This window comes from Poecilia reticulata, chromosome 14 (genome assembly GCF_904066995.2).
Source record: "Poecilia reticulata chromosome 14, P_reticulata-male-v2, whole genome shotgun sequence".
NCBI lineage: Eukaryota > Metazoa > Chordata > Actinopteri > Cyprinodontiformes > Poeciliidae > Poecilia > Poecilia reticulata.
The window spans coordinates 6,053,980-6,073,681 of NC_088843.1; the positions used below are offsets into that span (position 1 = coordinate 6,053,980).

The window sequence follows — 19,702 nt, forward strand, 5'->3', positions numbered from 1 at the left end:
CAGCAACATTTTGAGCTGTCTGGAGGCAACTGAGGTCTTTCTTATTCAAAATAATAAAAAAGGACTGTCGCTCTGGAGTGCAAGTCACATCAGGGGCACATCAGTCAAAAAATGCACCATGACGAAGAAGAAAAACGTACAAGTTGCATTTATTTAAAAATGTTAATGTGTTCGCTTGCTTTTCAACAAACTGAAATCCAGGGTGGTAGAAAGGCGGGTAGCAGGAACACCAAGAAGGCATTCCTGAAGGTGTACAGTCATTTTTATTCATTTTCTTTGCAACTACCAGTGTGACTTGTAGTACAGACAATATAGTGGATCAAATGAAAGCATGAACGACCGTTGAGAGCAGCCTTGAAGAAATAATGGCTGTAACAAAGGATTTCAGATAGAACGGCGTAAAAGGTGGGGAGGCACTGGAACCAGAGGTAATGAAAGAAAAGCAATCATGAAAAATTTCCTGAACTTTGAATATATGGCAAACTAAACTCAGAACATCTAACTCACACTTTAGTGTCCTGCAGAGGCAAAAATGTTTGAAACTCTACCCAAGAAAGACACCAGTCACAAATCCAATTGAAACCAGTTTCACAGTACTATAAAAATGGGTTATACTGACAAAAATAAAATCTTTGTGTCTAATTTAATGTTTGGTTCCCTCTGTTGTGCCTTGCTGTAAAACATCTAATCTATCCTATTTGCTGAGAAAGCTGATGCACCAAGGTTTTCCATTACACCTGTTTCTCTGATTGAAACGGCACATAAAAAGTACCGCAGTGTCACTGATTTTTATCGTGTGCAATGACAATAACTGCTTACAACACTGCTTAAAAAAATGACAACAAAGGAAAGTTACAGTGGCTCTGTCAATGTGTTGATTAGTTCTAACCTAAAAGAAAGACTGGAAATACCGACACAGAGATATTTGCCAGACTGCTAAACATTGTATGGAGCATTTACCAGTATCAAGGTTTCTAAACCACCAAGAAGATCCTGCAGATTAAGAAAATATTAATCATATTAATAACCCCATCTTTATTCATTCAAAAGATTATAAAACAATTTAATGTATTTTCTTTTTTTCCATCCATCCATCCATCCATCCATCCATCCATCCATCCATCCATCCATCCATCCATCCATCCATCCATCCATCCATCCATCCATCCATCCATTTTCTTCCGCTTATCCGGGGTCGGGTCGCGGGGGCAGCAGCTTCAGAAGGGAGGCCCAGACTTCCCTCTCCCCAGCCACTTCTTCCAGCTCCTCCGGGGGAACCCCAAGGCGTTCCCAGGCCAGCTGAGGGACATAGTCCCTCCAGCGTGTCCTGGGTCTTCCCCGAGGCCTCCTCCCGGTGGGACATGCCCGGAACACCTCACCAGGGAGGCGTCCAGGAGGCATCCTGACCAGATGCCCGAGCCACCTCAACTGGCTCCTCTCGACGTGGAGGAGCAGCGGCTCTACTCTGAGTCCCTCCTGGTTGACCGAGCTTCTCACCCTATCTCTAAGGGAGAGCCCAGCCACCCTGCGGAGGAAACCCATTTCGGCCGCTTGTACCCGTGATCTCGTTCTTTCAGTCATGACCCAAAGCTCATGACCATAGATGAGGGTGGGAACGTAGATCGACCGGTAAATTGAGAGCTTCGCTTTTTGACTCAGCTCCCTTTTCACCACGACGGACCGGTACAGCGCCCGCTTCACGGCAGACGCTGCCCCAATCCGCCTGTCGATCTCCCGCTCCCTTCTTCCCTCATTCGTGAACAAGATCCCCAGATACTTAAACTCCTCCACTTGAGGCAGGACGACCCCCCTGACCCGGAGAAGGCACTCTACCCTTTTCCGGCTCTACTCTTTTTCTTTTTTTGTAAAAAAAAAAAAAAAAGCTTCTAACCATTAGATTTTATTAAGAAATGTGAATGTTATTTATATTCTTAATAATCAGTGGAAAAATCTTTATGTATTTTCCTGGTTCATTTTAGACCTCAATCAAGTAACTGTAACCTTCAGTTGTTTTAAAAATGTTGTACATATAAAGTATGACTTAAAAGATATTTTACTTCATAATTTAACACTTTGAAATTGGCCCCCTTGTTTCTTTAAGAAACTCCTGCTCTTTCTGACACTCCACCTTCAGCAAGTCATCACAACATCGCTCCTCTATTAACCCTTTAAGTTTGGAAGCTTGGAAACTAGCTTTGAGGTGGAGTTTTGTCGTAGGCGGCACTTGGCTCCACCAGGCGTTTTGCACAGCTGAATGGTTGCCATGAGAGTTAAAGGATTTCTCAAACATGCAAGAAAGAATCAAGGCGACTCTCTGAGTATGTTTTTGATAAGGGAATAACATCATAATGTGATGTGAAGCTCAAAAAAGTTGATTCTACATAATTCTACCCATTTCATAATAAGCAGATTAACACAACTTTACGTCGTGCGTTGCCATTTAGTTTTCTCTACGTTCAACTAAATAAGTTTGGCCCAAAATTTGGGTGGGTGGAGGCCACAACTGTGAACTTCTGATGGAGGACGCCTGGGTTGATGGTGTTGAAGGCCAAGCCTAAGTCCACAAACAGGATCCTGGCTGAGTAGTCGTGGTGGTGCAGGATGAGGTCCCATCATTTGCTGAATTGTTTGGCCTGTGAGGTCCTTCAGATGCTTCAGCACCAGTTGACCACAACAAATCCTTTTCAAAGGATCCTTTGTTTTGTTTTTTTGGCTCTAGTAGCCTCTGTTTGATAGACTGACAGGAAACAAGGCTGTGAGAGAGTGGGAAAACATGTGGCATATGTCAACAGGCCAGGATTCAAACCTGTAACGGCCCGCTTCAAGGATGGAGGCTTTTGTACATGCATTACCCCCTTCATCACCGCCCCAAGAGGTGTTCAACACCTGACTGAAGTTTCTCAGGCGTGAGTGGAAGATGGCATTAGGTCATGAAGCTTTCCTGGTGTTCTGACCATGAAAGAGCCTGTTTGCTTCCAGTTTCATTTGATTAAAATTTTAAATAACTGTGGTAAGAACTCTTAGCTGTTACTGTGTCCACCATTAGCCAAACCATGCACAGTAATACACACTGAATATGTGTTTTAGAGGGAATTTTTGTGTGAGACTCCTCTTTGACTTGAATAACAGTTTTTTTTATTTTTATTTTGTTTTTATTCTTTAGTGCTTTAGAAATAGGAGTGACTGAAAACACTAAAAAAGTAACGACTGTTTAATGTCTGAACTGTACCTAGCTGAAAAGGGTAAGCTTGTACAGCCATATTTTATTGCCCATCATAAAAGGGGCACTTTTAAGAGCTTTTTATTGTTTTTGTTTTTTTTCAGAAGGCGGCACTTGTCCTAAAAAAAATTTAAAAACCACTGATTTGGAAGATTGGAGTGCTGCAGGCGAGGGAGAATGCTGCTGCCAGGACAGAAACTCAAACAGAGAGTTACATCACATGGTAGCAAGAATAAATGCAACAACAGGGCATGAACTGGAAAAGAGACAAATGGTACTATGACAAACATGTTTTTCAGGGAATGCTAATTTATTCAATTATTTTGTAACAAATTTTAAGAAGTTTGATTTCCTGGATGTTGGTACACCACAAGATGTCATGCTGTTTCTAGCTCTTTCAGCCACTCCAATCTAAATATCGCATGAGGGATGTGCAGTAAAAGTTGTGGTTGATGGGCAACGGGATGTGTAACAACTACATTACCACCCATTGTAAATCTGTTTTTTATTAAACAGTTACTTATTAGAAAAATCAGGTAGTTTATTTAAGACCTGTGTTGAATTTTATTTGTTTTATTTTACTGACTCAAATATGAATAGGTCACTAAAATAAATCATGATTCAAAAGAAGCAGAAAGAAGTATAGACTTATATTGGCTATTAGACATATTTGAAATACAGGAGAAGTGCACAAAAAACATCAGCTTAATCAATGCTACATTTTCAAATTTCTTTTAAATGCAGAAAGAGATTTAGATCGTTTTATCTCAACTTTAACTGAAATTCGTCATTGTCATTCTGAATCTAAATCTTTTGAATATCTCAGGGGATTTTAAATTATATTTGCTTTTATTAGAAGTCTTATTTCTTCTACAGTTTCTAGCAATTCACTTTTAAAGCGTAGAACTTTATGGAGAAAATTCAGATGAAAGTGTTTACTTTTTTGTCTCATTACAATAGGTTTTGATTAATCTATGCAAAATTCCCCTTAAAATTGAGCTGCTATAAATCACATTAAAAACCCTTACCTTGAGTAGCAAAATACTCAGTTAACGCCTTGTCATAAACATTTACTTCTTTTATTAACTCTCTATAAAACTAAATATAAAGCTGCACAACACTTTATGCGAGGTGAATTATGATCCATTCAGAAGTAAAAAAATCTTAAGAAGGCTCATCAGAGTTTGTAAATTCTCCACCATACATGACATTAATTATTAAAACCCCTTGCAGCCTAAACACTCAGTGCAATACAATAAAAAAATGATTATAAAAAATTAACCAGATTAGATGGAGAATTTTTTTTTTAACGGATTTAAAAATATTCAATTCAATATTCAAAATCAGCAACTTGTTGTTCTTTGATTTGTGTTGCAGGTGATAACATCGGTTTGGCAGACTTCATCGGAGAAACCCTTCAGAACCGACCAGCGATTTCTTCTTTTCTCAATGAATGCTGTAAGTAATTCTCATTATGTTTCAGTTTGTGCTTTCTCTGTGCATCAAGTCAAATATTCATTAGGTGGAAATTCTACAGGAATCTGTAGATCCAGGTTCTGCAGTTTTACCATCTGCATGCAAAATGCCCAGGGCAAGCCTTCTGCTAACCTCCAAATCCCAGTACAGTGCAGCTTGTGAAACAATTAAAGCCTAAAATTCCTCAAAAATAAAGGCAGCACTAACACTAAATGTCGAAATAAAGTCAAATGGTAATTTTTGTTTCACTGTATTTGACCTCAGTGTGACTGACAGCAAGCAGATCCTAATCGCCCCACTTAGCAGCAAGCAGGGGGTGCCTACTCACTGCCCAGGGGAAAAACAAACTCCAGATGGCTGCAGACACATGAAACTAATGTTCTCAATCAAATGACTCATAATTTGTTTATGGTGCTTGTCCCCTCAAACACATCTACTGCCGCTGTCAGCCACTAATACAGACTGCATCAAAAACTACTACTACAAAAAAAACATTGAATCGGAAACCGTATTGATCAAATGCAAGGTGCTATGAAAATGATCTTGTTCAATTTTAAAAGATTGTCTTTCTTTTAACAGAAAAAAACCCTATCTAAATCTTACCTGATTGTTGTCTTTAATGTGTTGAAATATAAGCAAATCTCTCAAATTACTTTTAGTCTCTATGTGCTGCTAGTTTTGCAGGAGTACCCAGAAAGTTGTGACTGCATCCAAACAGACGTCAAGTGTGTGGAGGTCAACCTCGAGGAGGTTCCCCTGGTTTCATCAAATGTCACATGGCTGTAAGTTCAACCCTCTTTAAGAAGGATTTAAGAAGAACTTCTTAAATCCTTCACATTCTGAAGAGAATGATCCGTTTCAGCAACTGAATCTTTGTGAAAAGTTTCTAGATGGATTGACGTCAAAGGGTGCGTTCACACTGCAGCACGAACTGACCCAATGTTTTGGCAATTCCGATTTTTTTGCCGGGGCCGTTCACACTGCCAGTAAATGCGACCTGTATGCGTTCTGCAGTGTAAACGGGCAAACGACCTGAAAGTGTCCCGCATGCGCAGTAGAGGGCGCAATAGCGTCAGCGTTCTCAGTGTTCTGCCAACCGCCATAAAAAGAAGAAGAAGAGCTCAGAGTTTGCGGAAGTAAACATGGAGGCTAACGGTGGAGCTTAGCTTACATATTTGAAGTTATTGTCCAACCGGAGCAGCATATTAACAACTTAATCCTCATTATAGTCCGTCATGATTGTTGTTTTTCTTCCCACCTGCGTGTATCAGGACGCAGAATAGTGAGATTTGTTGAGAATCAGTGATGTTCAGTCCGGATGAATACGACCTGGACGTTATGGTCACATTTGAATCGGATACGTATCGGATATGAGTCACATTCGAAAAAGAATCCGACCTGTGCTGTTCACACTGCCATGAAAAGATCGGCTACAGGTCGCATTATGTCAAAAAAAAATTGGAATTGGGTCACTTCAGACTGCAGTGTGAACTCACCCAAAGAGACCCATTTTTATTTTCTGTTGCTTTGCTCAAAGTGTTGAAACTGACACAGATTTAGAAATGCAAAATATACGAGACTCTTTCCTCCTCACAGAAAGTCTCTGTACCCTATTTTCATTTCATAAAACCAATTTTCTTATTAGTCAAAGATAACCTGAGTAAATTGAAACATTTTCAAATAAATGTGTTTTTATGAATACAAAAAAGTTTTCCAGAATTGCTTGGTAACATAAAACCTCAGTAAACTAAATACATAGTTGTGATATATTTTGTGGGGAAAACCGCCAACAATCTGTTCTTTAAAATAAAGTGTTAACTGCTTTAGAGCTCTAAATATAATTTCGACCAAATGTTCTGTTTTGCTCACCGTTTCTGCATTTTCCGCCGCACTATAAAATGAGATACATTTGATTTCTTAAATTATTCCTTCTTTTCCACCAAGTGGATGCTCAAAAATGGAGGTCATTTTTCTAAAGGACTTTACCATCTTCTTCTTAAGCGTAATTAATTTAAAGATCATTTTAAAATGAAAGATTTAGAGGTTAGGCTGGTTTTGTTATTGCAAGGGAAAATGATTATTTGTTTATGTGTTAGTAAATAAAATTTGTAGTATAATTCTATTAATCTTCCCAATGACAAACTGGATGCTGCTATGCCTTTCTTTTCTCTCAGACATTCGTGTCTGAGAGAAAATGTCTGCCAAGTGCCGTTTGTCCCTCAGACTGTCATTGGCTGAGTCGGTGTCCTGTGAGGTGAATGAACTTTGAACAAATGAGCAGCCATCAGAATGAGTCACCTCAACATGTACTGAGTGCACAGTTATTAGGCCATTTGTTTTTTTTGGGGGGATTAATTTTATCACTGAAAACTACAGAGCTCAAAGCCAACACAAAATTTTAAGAAACCTCCGACCTAGTAATGTAAGAATGTAAGAGAAAGGTTTTGGCTTATCTAGGAGAATATAAAATGTAATATTTCCTTTAATGTTATGCAGTGAAGTATTTTGATGCATGTGCTGCATAAAAAACATGTTTTTTTTTTGTTCCCTCTACCAGTCCTTGAGGTGAGTGTTTTCTAAAAACTAGCGGTGGATTTGAGAATAGGCTTTGAGTCTGCCTTCAATCTGAAAAGGTTAAACCAGCTCATATTTAATAATAATGGCTCATACCAGCTGCCCATCTGATCCATTTGTGAACCCTTTCATCAAGGCTCTCATCTCATCTGTATGCTTTGAAAAATCTGTTCTAAAATATTTCTTGGCTTGGCCTTGACATTTTAACTTATGTTTCTTGTTCAGCAGTGATTGAATTTGAGCCCTCTTCTCCCTGTCCACGCCTACGAGCACTCAGGAGTCTTTAAAGGATGTTTTTCAACTTTGGACTTTTCAGACTCTGTGAAATTAATTTCAGTTTAATCAACAGTTGTTGTGCAAAGAACTGCACATTTAAAATGACCAAATTTGACAGAAACAAATGAAAGAAAGACACGACAAAATCTGTCTGGCAGCCAGTGTAAGAATGCTGTTATGGGGAATATGCGGTCTTGCTTGCATGTGCCAGTTAGTAACAGTGCTGCTCAAAGCCTGAAACTAATGAATTTATGTTGGCTGCTTTAGTTGTGCAAGTAACTTCAGATGGAAAAACTAGATTTGATTAGAGCATTTATGAGTTAAAAATCACTTCAAAGCCCACACATTCTTTTTTTTAATACATTAATAAAATGCAAAAATCATAAAGGTTACATGGACCAAACACAAAAATTTATTTTTCCTGAGAAACAGACGTCAACTTGTCATAAACGCCTTGATACAGATAGTTCCACTTGTGCTACAGCTTCCCTCATTTCACAACTACATATGAGCTGACATAATTAATATATTAATGATAAATTGATCTCATATTGCGTAACGCGCGGTATGGTTTCTGGTCTGTAAAATGCGCTTCATAAAGTTTACTTTATTCACCACTGTGTCTATTTTTGTTAATAATTGAACCGATGAATATATCACCTTCCACCATCTGGAAATTGTCCCGAAGGAGGAGCCAGACCTGTGGAGCTCTCCGCTTAAAGAGATAATAATGAATCTGTATAAACTTGTGATTTGAACAAGAGTAAAAAAAAAATAAATCTTTGACACATTTTTACTCTCATTTTTCTGGCATTTAGCAAAGAGAAATTATTTTGGTGATTCTAACTGACTTAAAACAAGAAAAGTCTTGTCTGATTTAAATTCAGACAATGAGTTAAAAAAGGATGTTTGCATCATTTCATTTGCATAAACTATAATTATTAATAGTTTTCAAAAGAAAATGAAAATGAATAAAAATAGAGATGCAATATTTTACCCCCCAACAGATTTGAAGCGTAATATTGTCATGAGTAACTGTAATGCATTGTGGTAGCTTTTGCTTTGCGATTACATTAAATAATACTGTTACATTTTACTTGTTCCTCCCCAACCCTTATTAAAAATAAGCTAAGAATGTTTTACAGATTGTAGTTTTTATCTGAAATACTTGAAAAAGTGATCCAGAAAGAATCTCTTAAGAATCTACAAAACATTTAGTGGTTAACGTTTGAAATTGCAGCGACTGTGTGGGGGAAGTACGGTGGTAAAATTCCTGGTGTAGCTGCAAATCACATGTCTGCTTAGAGTTCGCTTGTTCTCTTTGTGCAGTCACTTTGAATTGCCCTTTGGTGTGTTTCTGTGCAAGGCTGTCTGTTGTGTGATAAACTGGTGACCTCCACTTTTGTTTCCCTCCACTTTTGTCTTATCCACTGAATGCTGGAAATAGCAAAGCCTCGGCATAAAAAAATGGATGGATGGGTCTTAGACTGGCCTACTACTTCCCACATCGTGCCAATCACTATAAAAGGGCTGTTATTTCCCATTCAGTGCCTCACTCTCAGGCTGACCCTCCAGGTTACACTTGGAGTAATGTTAAGCACTGGAACTTCTTCTTGCCATTTACTTTTTATTTCTTCACAAGGTCATTAAAAAGCAACAGAGCCAGAGTTAAACGGGCGCTGAGCTCCAAAATGACCCTCTGCACCTGAATTAACTTTTTATTCCGTAATGAGATCTAAATATTATTTATTAGATTATTTGACAGATAAAGGGCACATAATAGAATTTTACTGCAAAGGTGCCAGAAGGCAACTCTGTAAAAGACCATAATGTAAATAAACAGACCAATTACACTTGTTGCAGTAACACGTCTGTGATCAACTTCACAGTTTGCTACTCTGCCAAAAGAATTACCTAAAAACTCTGTACGTAATTAAAGCCACAACAGAGTGCTGGAAACATGATCGCCAGTGTTTTATCGCGAAATTTACAATGAGCAGTTTTGAGTCAGATTCAGAGCACGTTACCAAGTAATCCAGTGGATCACAGAACAGTACAGTGTGTTATTGAGATGACAGCAGACTGTGGGTGGGAGAGCTGTTTGAATTTAACTCAAAAGTTCATTAAAAACATTAAAATCATGTAAAATAATCCAATAAAAAAAGCTAATTATTGTATCTCACTATATTTTACAACAGAATACCAGCAGCAGAATATAACTGTTCTGCAGGGTTATTTTGACTAATGTATGTGCAACACGTTACCATACATTCAGAAATAATCTCATGATTGAACATTATATATATATATATATATTTTGTTGGGGAAAAAAAGCAAGTGATGAAGTTGTTTCAGACTAATGTAAAAGGGCATAAGGGTCTGCAAATAAGAAAAAATAAATGCTAATTCATTTTTTAATCACAGTTCTTTTAGACTGTTGCAATGCAGTTTTATGCTAGGTTGAGTTTTTTGAGGTTTACATCATGTTATAAAGTTATTCCCTCATCAAGGGCAGACTAGGAGTGTTGCCTTGATACTTGGATGCATGCTTGTGAGATCCTTCAATCTCCAGTGGCAGCTAATCGGGGTGCCTAAACGCTTGCTCCCCCTAAACACCGCATATTTTCACAAATCACTATGTGCCAGGAAAATACTTAATACTGCCCCTTTAAAGGTGGGGTTGAATGCATTTTCTAGGCTCATAGTACTAGTTTTGCCTGATACCTTGAACTGTTTTGAACTTTTACAAACTTTTATTATCGAGTCTTTTAATATGACATTTAAAAAGTAAGAAAAATCGATTATTATCTTGGTCAGAACACTCTTCCAAAGAGAAAGAATAAATGTTAGGTGGATGTTAGTAACTAAGCCTCTCATTTTTGCATTTGGTCACCATAGTTTGTTTCAGTTTGTAACTAATATCCTGTCCTACATGATTTAGTAGCATTTTGTTTCCCAGCAGATAACAATTGGTCATTTTTATCAATTGGAATGGTTTTACTTTTGTTTAACCAGAAAAAAAAACCTAATTTCAGATTATAAATCCAATTTACAAGAGTGTTCTGGGCTAGACAGCAGCAGAACAAGATAAACAGCAACATAAATGCTGTTGTCTCGTATTTGATGTGATTTGATCCTAGACTGTGATGCTGAATCACAGAATCATGAATGTTTATAGTCTCTTAGCACCAACAGAACACTTAAATGGGTCCTCAACATTAAAATGTTCCCTCCGCAGTTTGTGCTTCATTCGTCACCTTCCAAGAAAGTATCTTCCTTTTGTTTTATCAGCGTTTAAATTACTAACTGAATTTTCTTTTGTCCTGGTTCATCCAAGGCTAGAGAGAACGTCTGTGAAATCTTCATCTCTTTTCTTACTTGCTTTTTGGCTAAAGAGCACAATACAATCAACCATATTTGAAACGGGTTTGAAATGCTATATGCTGAAAATATTTTAGCTTGACAAGCAAAAAAAAAGAAGGTGTTTTTGTAAGGAAATGCTCTTATTTTCTAGCATTAGAAAATAAGAGTGATTTGCATGATTTGAGGATTTGCCTTTAAACATGGCAGATTAATTGACCTCAGTGAGAAACTGTTGTAGTCATTGTACATAACATAATGTATATTTTCAGGGCTTTTTATTGCTGCTGATGGTGGACATTTTGATCAAGCAAACTTAAAGTCAAATTTGTTTCGATAAACACCAATTTTTCTGGTGACTAGAAATGATCTGCCGCTGACATTTAGTTACTTTCAAAAAGTTTGGCTTTAGCCTTCCCTCTGTGTTTGAGACTGCAGAAGAAAGTATAATGTTCCTTAAATTATTTAATTTCTCAGACAGTAGACATCTTAAAATTTTTAAGTGCTGTAGAGCTCCGGTCGATGTTTCTTCTCCTTTCACAGTGAAAGAAAATCCTTTATAACCATTCCGAATAAAAACGCAGGGGTTGTTTGTGTGGTTACTCAGAGCTCATAATGCTTTACCTTTTTTTTTTTCCAACTCACTGTGCTGTAGGTGTCTCATCCTGCCTAATGTGTTTAGTGTTATTCTGAGATTATTTGGCTTTTATTACAGGTCACTGAGGAGCAACAAGATCCAAATTCTGGACGACTTTGTTTTCTCTGAATACTCTGCACTGGAGAGATTGTGAGTAATTTTATGCCTGCTGCTTCCGTTCCTCACAAACACGTTCCACTTATTGGTTTAATGGATCAGAGTTCAAATTTTTGCCTTTTTAAAAAAAAAAAAAAGGAAACTTAAATGTAATTGAAGGTACGCCATAAAGACGGTAATGGAAAATGTGTCAGGATTAAGTAAAGCTATAATGGTAAAACTATAGTGTAAGATGTGACACAACGACCAAAGATTCATTTGGTCTTAAAAAAAAGTTTTAGCTTTCAAACAAAAATTAAATCAACCTGTTTTAAAATGCACCATCATGTTATAGCTATACGAGTGCTGCAGTTTTAAAATTAAAATAATATTAAATGTGTTGTAGGTATTTTTCTGAACACCTCAAATAAAATTTAAAAGTAGAATTTATTGTATGATAAAAATACAGATTTTTTTTGTTGTTGCTGAGCATTTGTGTATGATTTTATAGACATTTCTTTGCACAACTATATTTGTCTGCAAACTGGCCACACAGATGTTGATGACTGATTTTAATTACTGCGTGTTATGCGTTAGGCTTAAAAAGTCACATTTCCACAGCCTGGCAAGGTTTTCTGAGGCAATTCTTTTCGACTCTGCATTAATACTGGGCCAAATGAGTTTAGCAGGGAAGAACTGTGACACATTAAAAGCTCTAATACGGAGGGCAGGACATTTCAAATTACTCTCAACATATGGGGTGAATTTTTATGAAGGAGGGTGTTAAGCCTTTCTGATGAGTGGAAAACAAGTCAGTCATTTGTTTCAGTCATTTTATGTGCTGGCTTCACATTGTACATCGGAAATACAGTAGATGTTGTTTTTGTTTGCAAAATCACTCATGTTGTATATTACATTGTTTTATGTTGGTAACATTCTTATACATCAGTAAAATCACTCCAAACTCAACAGTGACATTCAGTTGGGATTATAACTGAATCCTGAACTTCTGCTTTGAGCCGCTTGTTTCCAACTTCCATAAATTGTTCCAGAAGTATTTCTGTCTGAATGGATACATTCAGATGGGAATATAGTTCATACTTTTCAAGCCTTACATTACCTATTTTCTGGATTCATGTTTCTAAAACGTGAAAATTAAAATGCAATAGAGATCCCATTTTGAAATACCATTAAATAATCAGAAATATATTCTGCTGCAGACCCTGAAGAAATGGGAAGAACTCGAGGAAATAGATTCTCCCACACACACACACACCCACACACATACACACACACACACACACACGCACGCACGCACGCACGCACGCACGCACGCACGCACGCACGCACGCACGCACACACACACACACACACAAAATTGAAATAGCATTTTCTTCCTATAACCTAATATTGAAATGGAAATAACTGTAACCTTTTGTATTAAACAAAATGCCAAGTCAAAAAGACTTGTACCACTCATTTGAAAAAAGGTTTTCTATAAAGAACACATGGAGACCTGTCATCTGTTAAATGGGAAATAACAATATTTTTAAGGTAGTTGTGTATGAACTTTTTGGACGGGATTCATTTGTCAGTCTTTGAGATTGTAGGTGTGTTTATATTTTTATTTCTATATTTTATGTTGTGTAACATTTTGACTCTGCATGTCCATTTGAAATGCTCCTCTAGAATACATTGTGCTTGATGGTAGTTCGTGTTTGGCTAGTGGTGATTTTATTTTCGAAACAAAGCAGTATCTGTCTGTGTTTCCCTCTGGGTATCTGTTTGGAGAAGGAAGTTGTTTGTTTCTTTGTGTGGGTTAAGTTCAAATAAGAGTGAATTTCAAGACTCAGCCAGTGAAATTAGTTTGAAACTTATTATAACCTGTGCTTTCCTTGGAGGAAACAAGGTTGTGTTTGTTGGAGTACTCAACCAGCTCGCCACCCCAATCTGCCACCAAACAATAGTTTTCTGTTCATGTGAAAATATGCAACAGGAGTCGGTACTTTTGTTAGCAAACAATATCGAAATCCAGGCAGCCATGCACAACATCTGTGTTTTTCAGAGCTTGCATAAGTTTATTGGTAGAATAAGCCAAACCTGGTGGAAAAACCTCTTTAATGAAAGCACAGATTTCACATTCTGCACTGCGAAGTGGGGAGAGAGAGAGAGAGAGAGAGAGAGAGAGAGAGAGAGAGAGAGAGAGAGAGAGAGAGAGAGAGAGAGAGAGAGAGAGAGAGAGAGAGAGAGAGAGAGAGCAATGCTGTGATGAAAGCCTTTTTTAAATGATTTGCTAAAATATTTTTCAGTGCCGATTTTCCGAGAAACGGATTTAAACGATTACAACTACAAAGAATTGTTGATTGTTCACTTGTTGTAAGTTTGGAGGCGCACATGCTGCTGCTGCTGCTGCTGCTGCTCCGTGTGTAGCGACTGCTCCTTTGAGACACATCTTGAGACACATCCTGCACACTTTAATTATGAGAGATTAGTGGATTTTTACAAACCTCTTCTGAGTTAAGGCAGGTTCTCAATTTCAGTCTGCTTGAAATTTAAGTTGTGTCACTCTTGTAGACTGCTTCACTGTTTTGTTTGCAGTCCAGTCTGTTGTCTAGGCGAACCCTGAGCAGAAGTCACCTTCTTTATTTTCAGGACATTCAAGATGATTTGATTGTTTCCACATTAAGCTGTCCACCAACTCTCTAAACTCTGCCTTTTGTCTGCCTCTGATTCACCCAACAACTGGAAAGTTGTCTGAGTATTTCTGCAGACTCTGAATTAAACTGGAAGTGTGAGGTGTACAAAATGATAAGGACTGGTAAAAGTGCTGCTCCCAGTATAAAGTGCCATGTTCTCTAATGTCTTTTCTAATCCAATCAGAGCTCTGGTTTCTTTCTTTCTCTCAAACGTTTCATTGGGGTTTTAAACCAAAACCCCAATGAAACGATCCAAGATTAATGCTTCTTTTGAACGAGTTTAGTTTTCAATCACGTTCTGGGCGCCGTTGTTGTAGTGGCCAGAAAATTGTGCCCTCAAAGCGCAGTAAAGCTCCAGCAGTAAGAGAAGTAGCTCAGGCGATGTAATCATCCGTAATGGACAGATTTTCTGACTCGACAAAAGGTACAGGTACAAAAAAAACCTCCTGAGTCATTCTAGAGAAAAACGTTCAGGAACTCGGAGCAGAAACGCCCCTATTCCTCCTCTGAGGTTGGATGATTTATGAAATGTACTGGATATAAAAGAATATTAACCTTTATTTTTACCTGCAGAAATCAGCTTTATACGAATAAATTGCTACAGTTGCACATTACCACAAAGTTTGGGTGTTTTTATTTACATTTAGGCTGTAACTGACAGGAAATAACCTGGAATGACTTCATACTTGGTCTGGTTTCTTTTCTAGTCTGGAGCAGCTGCTGCACGCACGATGAGCCATTTCCCCAGCAAACTGACGCCTCATGAATGACTGGGTTTAGGGTTGATTTGCAAAATAACAAACATGCCCCCTTTCCAACTTCCACCTGAAATATTTTCAGTATGTAAATGATTTATGGAAGCTGTAGTGCAGCTGTTGATTTGAAAATCTGTTTTTGAAGCAGGAACCTGCAGGAAATAGTGACAGTGGGAGCTCTATTTTGCTTTGACAGACTTAATTTACCTAAGCCGCTCAGTACTCTGCAGTGCTTTGGAAACGGACACAACAACCTAGGAGAGCCTGAGGATTCAGCACCATAACTTTTCACAGGGTAATTACTTAGGGTCACACTGTGGAAACATGCTTGTTGCTACAAGCTATTTTGTAAAATAATATGTGAAAAACACAGCTTGTCTACTCCCCTTATTTAATTTTCAAGGTTCAACTGTAATCAATTTTTTATTTATTTGTATAAAAATGTGAAAAAAATAGGATTATTACAACACCAAAAACCTTGGAATTCACAAAACTTTTAAGGCAAAAAGGTCTAAAGTCATACTCAATAACTATTCTTTAAAAAATTACTTATTTTATTAACTTAAATCACTAGGTACAACACATTATACAGTTTATTTACACACTGATACTCATTCATCCTTCAAATATGTTATGTTTTTACAGCTAATTAAAACCTGACATATAAGTTCAGACCAATAATAAAACATTTTTAAAACTGAAATGTGGGTTTATTGAAAAGTATGTTTATTACCTGCTTAAAGGTTGCTCTTTTCTGAAAATGTTGAACTTTGACAACTTTGTTGAATATTGTAATGTGTCATTAATTTTTAAATGTTTAACTCGGTGTGCATCAAGCAATTGTAAGGTGCTTTTTCACAAAACCTCTTTTGGTCGAACAGCTTTTTCTGTGTAAGTCATTCGTATGTGAAATTCCTTACTTGCAGACATGAAACTGATTCCAGACTGGCGCATTGTTAGATTTAGCCTGAAGGAGTTTCTTAAAGACCACCAGGTTTGTAGTGATAGTTAGCAGTCACCCCATGATGGCTCCATGATGACTCTCGTTTTATTGCGGCCTGCTTTAAGTTAATTTTAGGTTTTATGATATATATGACATTTTGTTTTATGGTCTTTTAATTGTTTTATATTGTTAAAGGCCTGTCTGCGGATGTGCATTGCAAATTAGCTCAGGCTATAAAGGTTATAGTGTTCTGTTTTTGTTAATACTTAACGCTTGTCCCCACGCAAATAAACAATAAAAGAAAAAAGGAGAGGAAAAAAAGCTTCACAATTACTGGAGGATTTGAACGTTAGGAACGTCATATGATAATGCTTTAACAGAGACTGTAGCCTGATTGGACCAGAAAAGTCTGGAAGTCTGCAAGTGCCAAGAATAATAATAAAAAAAGCTGCTTGAAGGGCCCGTATTCCCCACAGAGGAATTTTAGTTCAATGCTCTGTAAAGTTTGTAGCAACCCATTCAGGACCTTTGAATTTGTTTCTAATCTGTTACATAAAAGGAACATTAGCATTCCCTAAGAGAGTTCAAAACAGTTCAGAAAAATTGAGTTTAAAATTAGGATTTTTAATATTCAAAATGTTATGCATCTTTAAGGTTAAGCCTTTACTCCTCGCCACTCTTCCAATAAAAGCTACTTAATGCCTGGCATTAAAACCTAATCTAAACAGCTGCTATAAACATCTTGAATCAGTTCAGATATTCAGCTGTTACTACAACTAAATCGGTGCTCTGAACGTTTGGTGTTTAGCATTTTCAAACTGAATTTTCAAAACGCTTGGAGTTCAACTTGTCCTAAAGTCACACAGAAATGTAAACTTGTTGCTGTCCAAATTAACTCCTTTTTATCTTTTTCTACAGAACCAGTAGACATGTCTCTTTTTTATGTTTCTGTGAATCTTAAAGGGTCTTCGTAAAAAGTGAGTTTTTAAAAATGAAGATGAAATATGTATTTTGTGCTTCATTCCTCAAATTTTTTTCCCTAAAAAATACCTCGACAAGTGGACAAATTTGTTGTGTGAAATTTGTTTTGACTACAAGAAGAAAGAATAGATTGAAAACCAAAGGTTCATGTAGGCAAACCCTTAATATCATGAACCAGGTAATTCAACTTCGTTTCTAATGAATTCAACATTACAGAGTCACCATCTGCTTTGTAATTAAATTAATTGTCCTAGAACGTCCATTCTTTTCCTCAGGCAATATGTTTCTTTTTAACTTCACATATTTCTTTGCCTCTGAGTTCGAGTTGTACATAAGTTATTCCAGCAGAATGTTGATCAGGGCATTTTTTAGCATTATTCAGAGAATATAACTCTACTTATCCCAATTTTGTGGTCTTGACAATATGCATGTCATATTCGGGGCCAAACCTCAAGAACTTAAGGGAATCTTGTGGAACATCAACTCATTGAATTTCTATCTGTGGGGGACATATGGTGCCTGATTTGTCAAATAAAGTTCCCCAGTTAGGCAGGAATTTTGTTACAACATAAAAAGGCGAGGCAGCAAGTTAAAAAGCAGTTTGGGGGAGTTCTGACGATGTTTGGTTAGAGCTCAGGGTGACTTTCTAAGAAAACTGGATAAGCCAGATAATCCCCTGGGTAGTTTTGAAAAAGATAATTGGAGGTGAAAAGTAAGGAGAAAGGTATCAGAATTCCTCATAAAGGATGAGATGGTATTATGCTCAGGCACGAGGTTGGAATGAGAGGGACTAGGCATGGTCTCGTCTCTAAAATGCAATAATTTCATAATTCCTCAACAGATATGCATCACCCACATCCCTTTCTTGTGTGTTTCCGGTCACAATGCTGCTTTCTTTTGCTATAATGACTCGTTTTTATAATTACATGAGACTTTTAAGTTGTTGTGCGCCAACCACGAAAAAGATAAACAAGGAAAGTAGGTCATTTCCCCAACTGAAGTTTTATCTTTTGCAGAAGTGCTTCATAGTGGGAAGGCCTGGCTGCACTGAGGCTGCGGTGTAACTCTGTGTTCTGAAGTGAAATGCAGTTAAACTGTTTCTTGGAATGATTTTATTACTATTTCTTTCCCGTTGTCATAAATGGATTATCTATTTTTAACTACACAGCCTCTGGTGGACTAGATTGCATCACATAACATTATGCAGCACATAAAAACTCATGATAGGTTGGTGCTATGACATCAGTTAGAGTGTGATACAGGGATGCATAATGAATCACTGTTGATCAGGATTTATATACTTTAATAGTTAATCTATGGCAAGTGGATGCAGTAGTCCACCACTATTACTGTTTCTGCACGCGTTCTACTCTCTGTATTTTATAAGATTAATTTAGTTTTTTGGTAGGACTGCTGATAGCAGTGATTACATGGATGCAAACGTTCTCAGCTGTGAGCAACTTTGTGACTCTAATACAAAACACAAAATTTCAGTGCACTCTTTTGGTGGACATAAAAAACACCCCATACTGGTTATGGTTTGAATTTATAGAAAACAAAGTGTTTCTAAAGTGTATTGAAGGAGCAGTGTTTAAATGTATCAGATATTTGATGTTTTACACAGTTAGTTTTGTAAACAGTAAACTAATTGTTTAGCTGTAGTTTCAGAAAATGTATGTTCTCTGTTCTCAGATTTCTACAAAACAACAGCCTCCAGTTCATATCAAAAAATGCCTTCAGTGGACTGTACAGTCTTAAAAAGCTGTAAGTATCTTGGTCGCTTTATCAAATGCTTTTAATCTACCCAGAACAGCTATATGAAGCTTTTTGCATTGTGCTTAATATGCTTATCTTTTAATTTCCTAATTAGTGGGAAGTCTGAATAAACGTTGCCTCTGTTCTTCAGTAAAGCAGCAGATGGTTATCTATGGTATTAACAGTCACATTTTGGGTCAGGCTTAGGTTATAAATCTAAACTCTTAACTGTTTTCACAAGCAGTTGTGAATTATTGTGTTATTTTCAGGAGCTCAGTGAATTCCATCTTGCTACTAAGTTAGGATATCACCTGAGCAGAAAAACTATTCATGAAATCTTTCCACTAAACATTTCACAGTCAACTGTGGTATCGTAAAGCAAAAGCAGCAGCGATTCAGGCACAGACTGGTAGGTCAGAAAAATCGGAGGTGGCTCATGCTAGGGTGCAGTGCGTGCATAATCCACTAACTTTCTGCAGAGTCGCCTTTTAAATGAGCTCCAGACCAGTGTGTGAAGAGGTTCATGGGACAGGAGAATCATCTAAATTTAAGGCTGGCGGTCTCAAAAATACATGTTGCAAATGTCTATGCATGAGGAAATCAAAGGGATTTTAAGGAATTTCAAGTCTTAATACATTTTAGAAGCATGTGGGTTACTTGTTATGAATAGTCTATGAATGCTGAGATCAGAATTGGGTCAAGCCATCATATTCACTTTCAGTTTCGAGCACTAATGCCTAATTGAGTGAATCTTAATTAGTACTGACAGAGTGTCTTCATTGTGTCATGTTGTAAGAAATTAAGCAGTGTTATTTTCCGGTTATCGCTGCAATATTAGTGGAAAAGTTGTGAAAATTCTGCATGCTGTTGATCTGCTGAATGTTGTACACTTTCAATGCACCTGTCCACGTGGTTTTATTTAAAATACACTTT

General features: G+C 37.3%; 1 protein-coding gene across 2 annotated transcripts in view; it reads left to right on the top strand.

Annotated features, from left to right (window-relative positions):
• rxfp2a (relaxin family peptide receptor 2a) overlaps positions 1–19,702 on the top strand; it is an 89,477-nt gene that overhangs the window by 30,152 nt on the left and 39,623 nt on the right. For both annotated transcript variants that reach the window (XM_008427346.3, XM_008427348.3), the window contains exons 3-6: positions 4,598–4,678; positions 5,373–5,478; positions 11,622–11,693; positions 18,707–18,778. In XM_008427346.3, the coding sequence (XP_008425568.1) occupies positions 4,598–4,678; positions 5,373–5,478; positions 11,622–11,693; positions 18,707–18,778 (331 nt within the window). The remainder of the gene's footprint in view (positions 1–4,597; positions 4,679–5,372; positions 5,479–11,621; positions 11,694–18,706; positions 18,779–19,702) is intronic.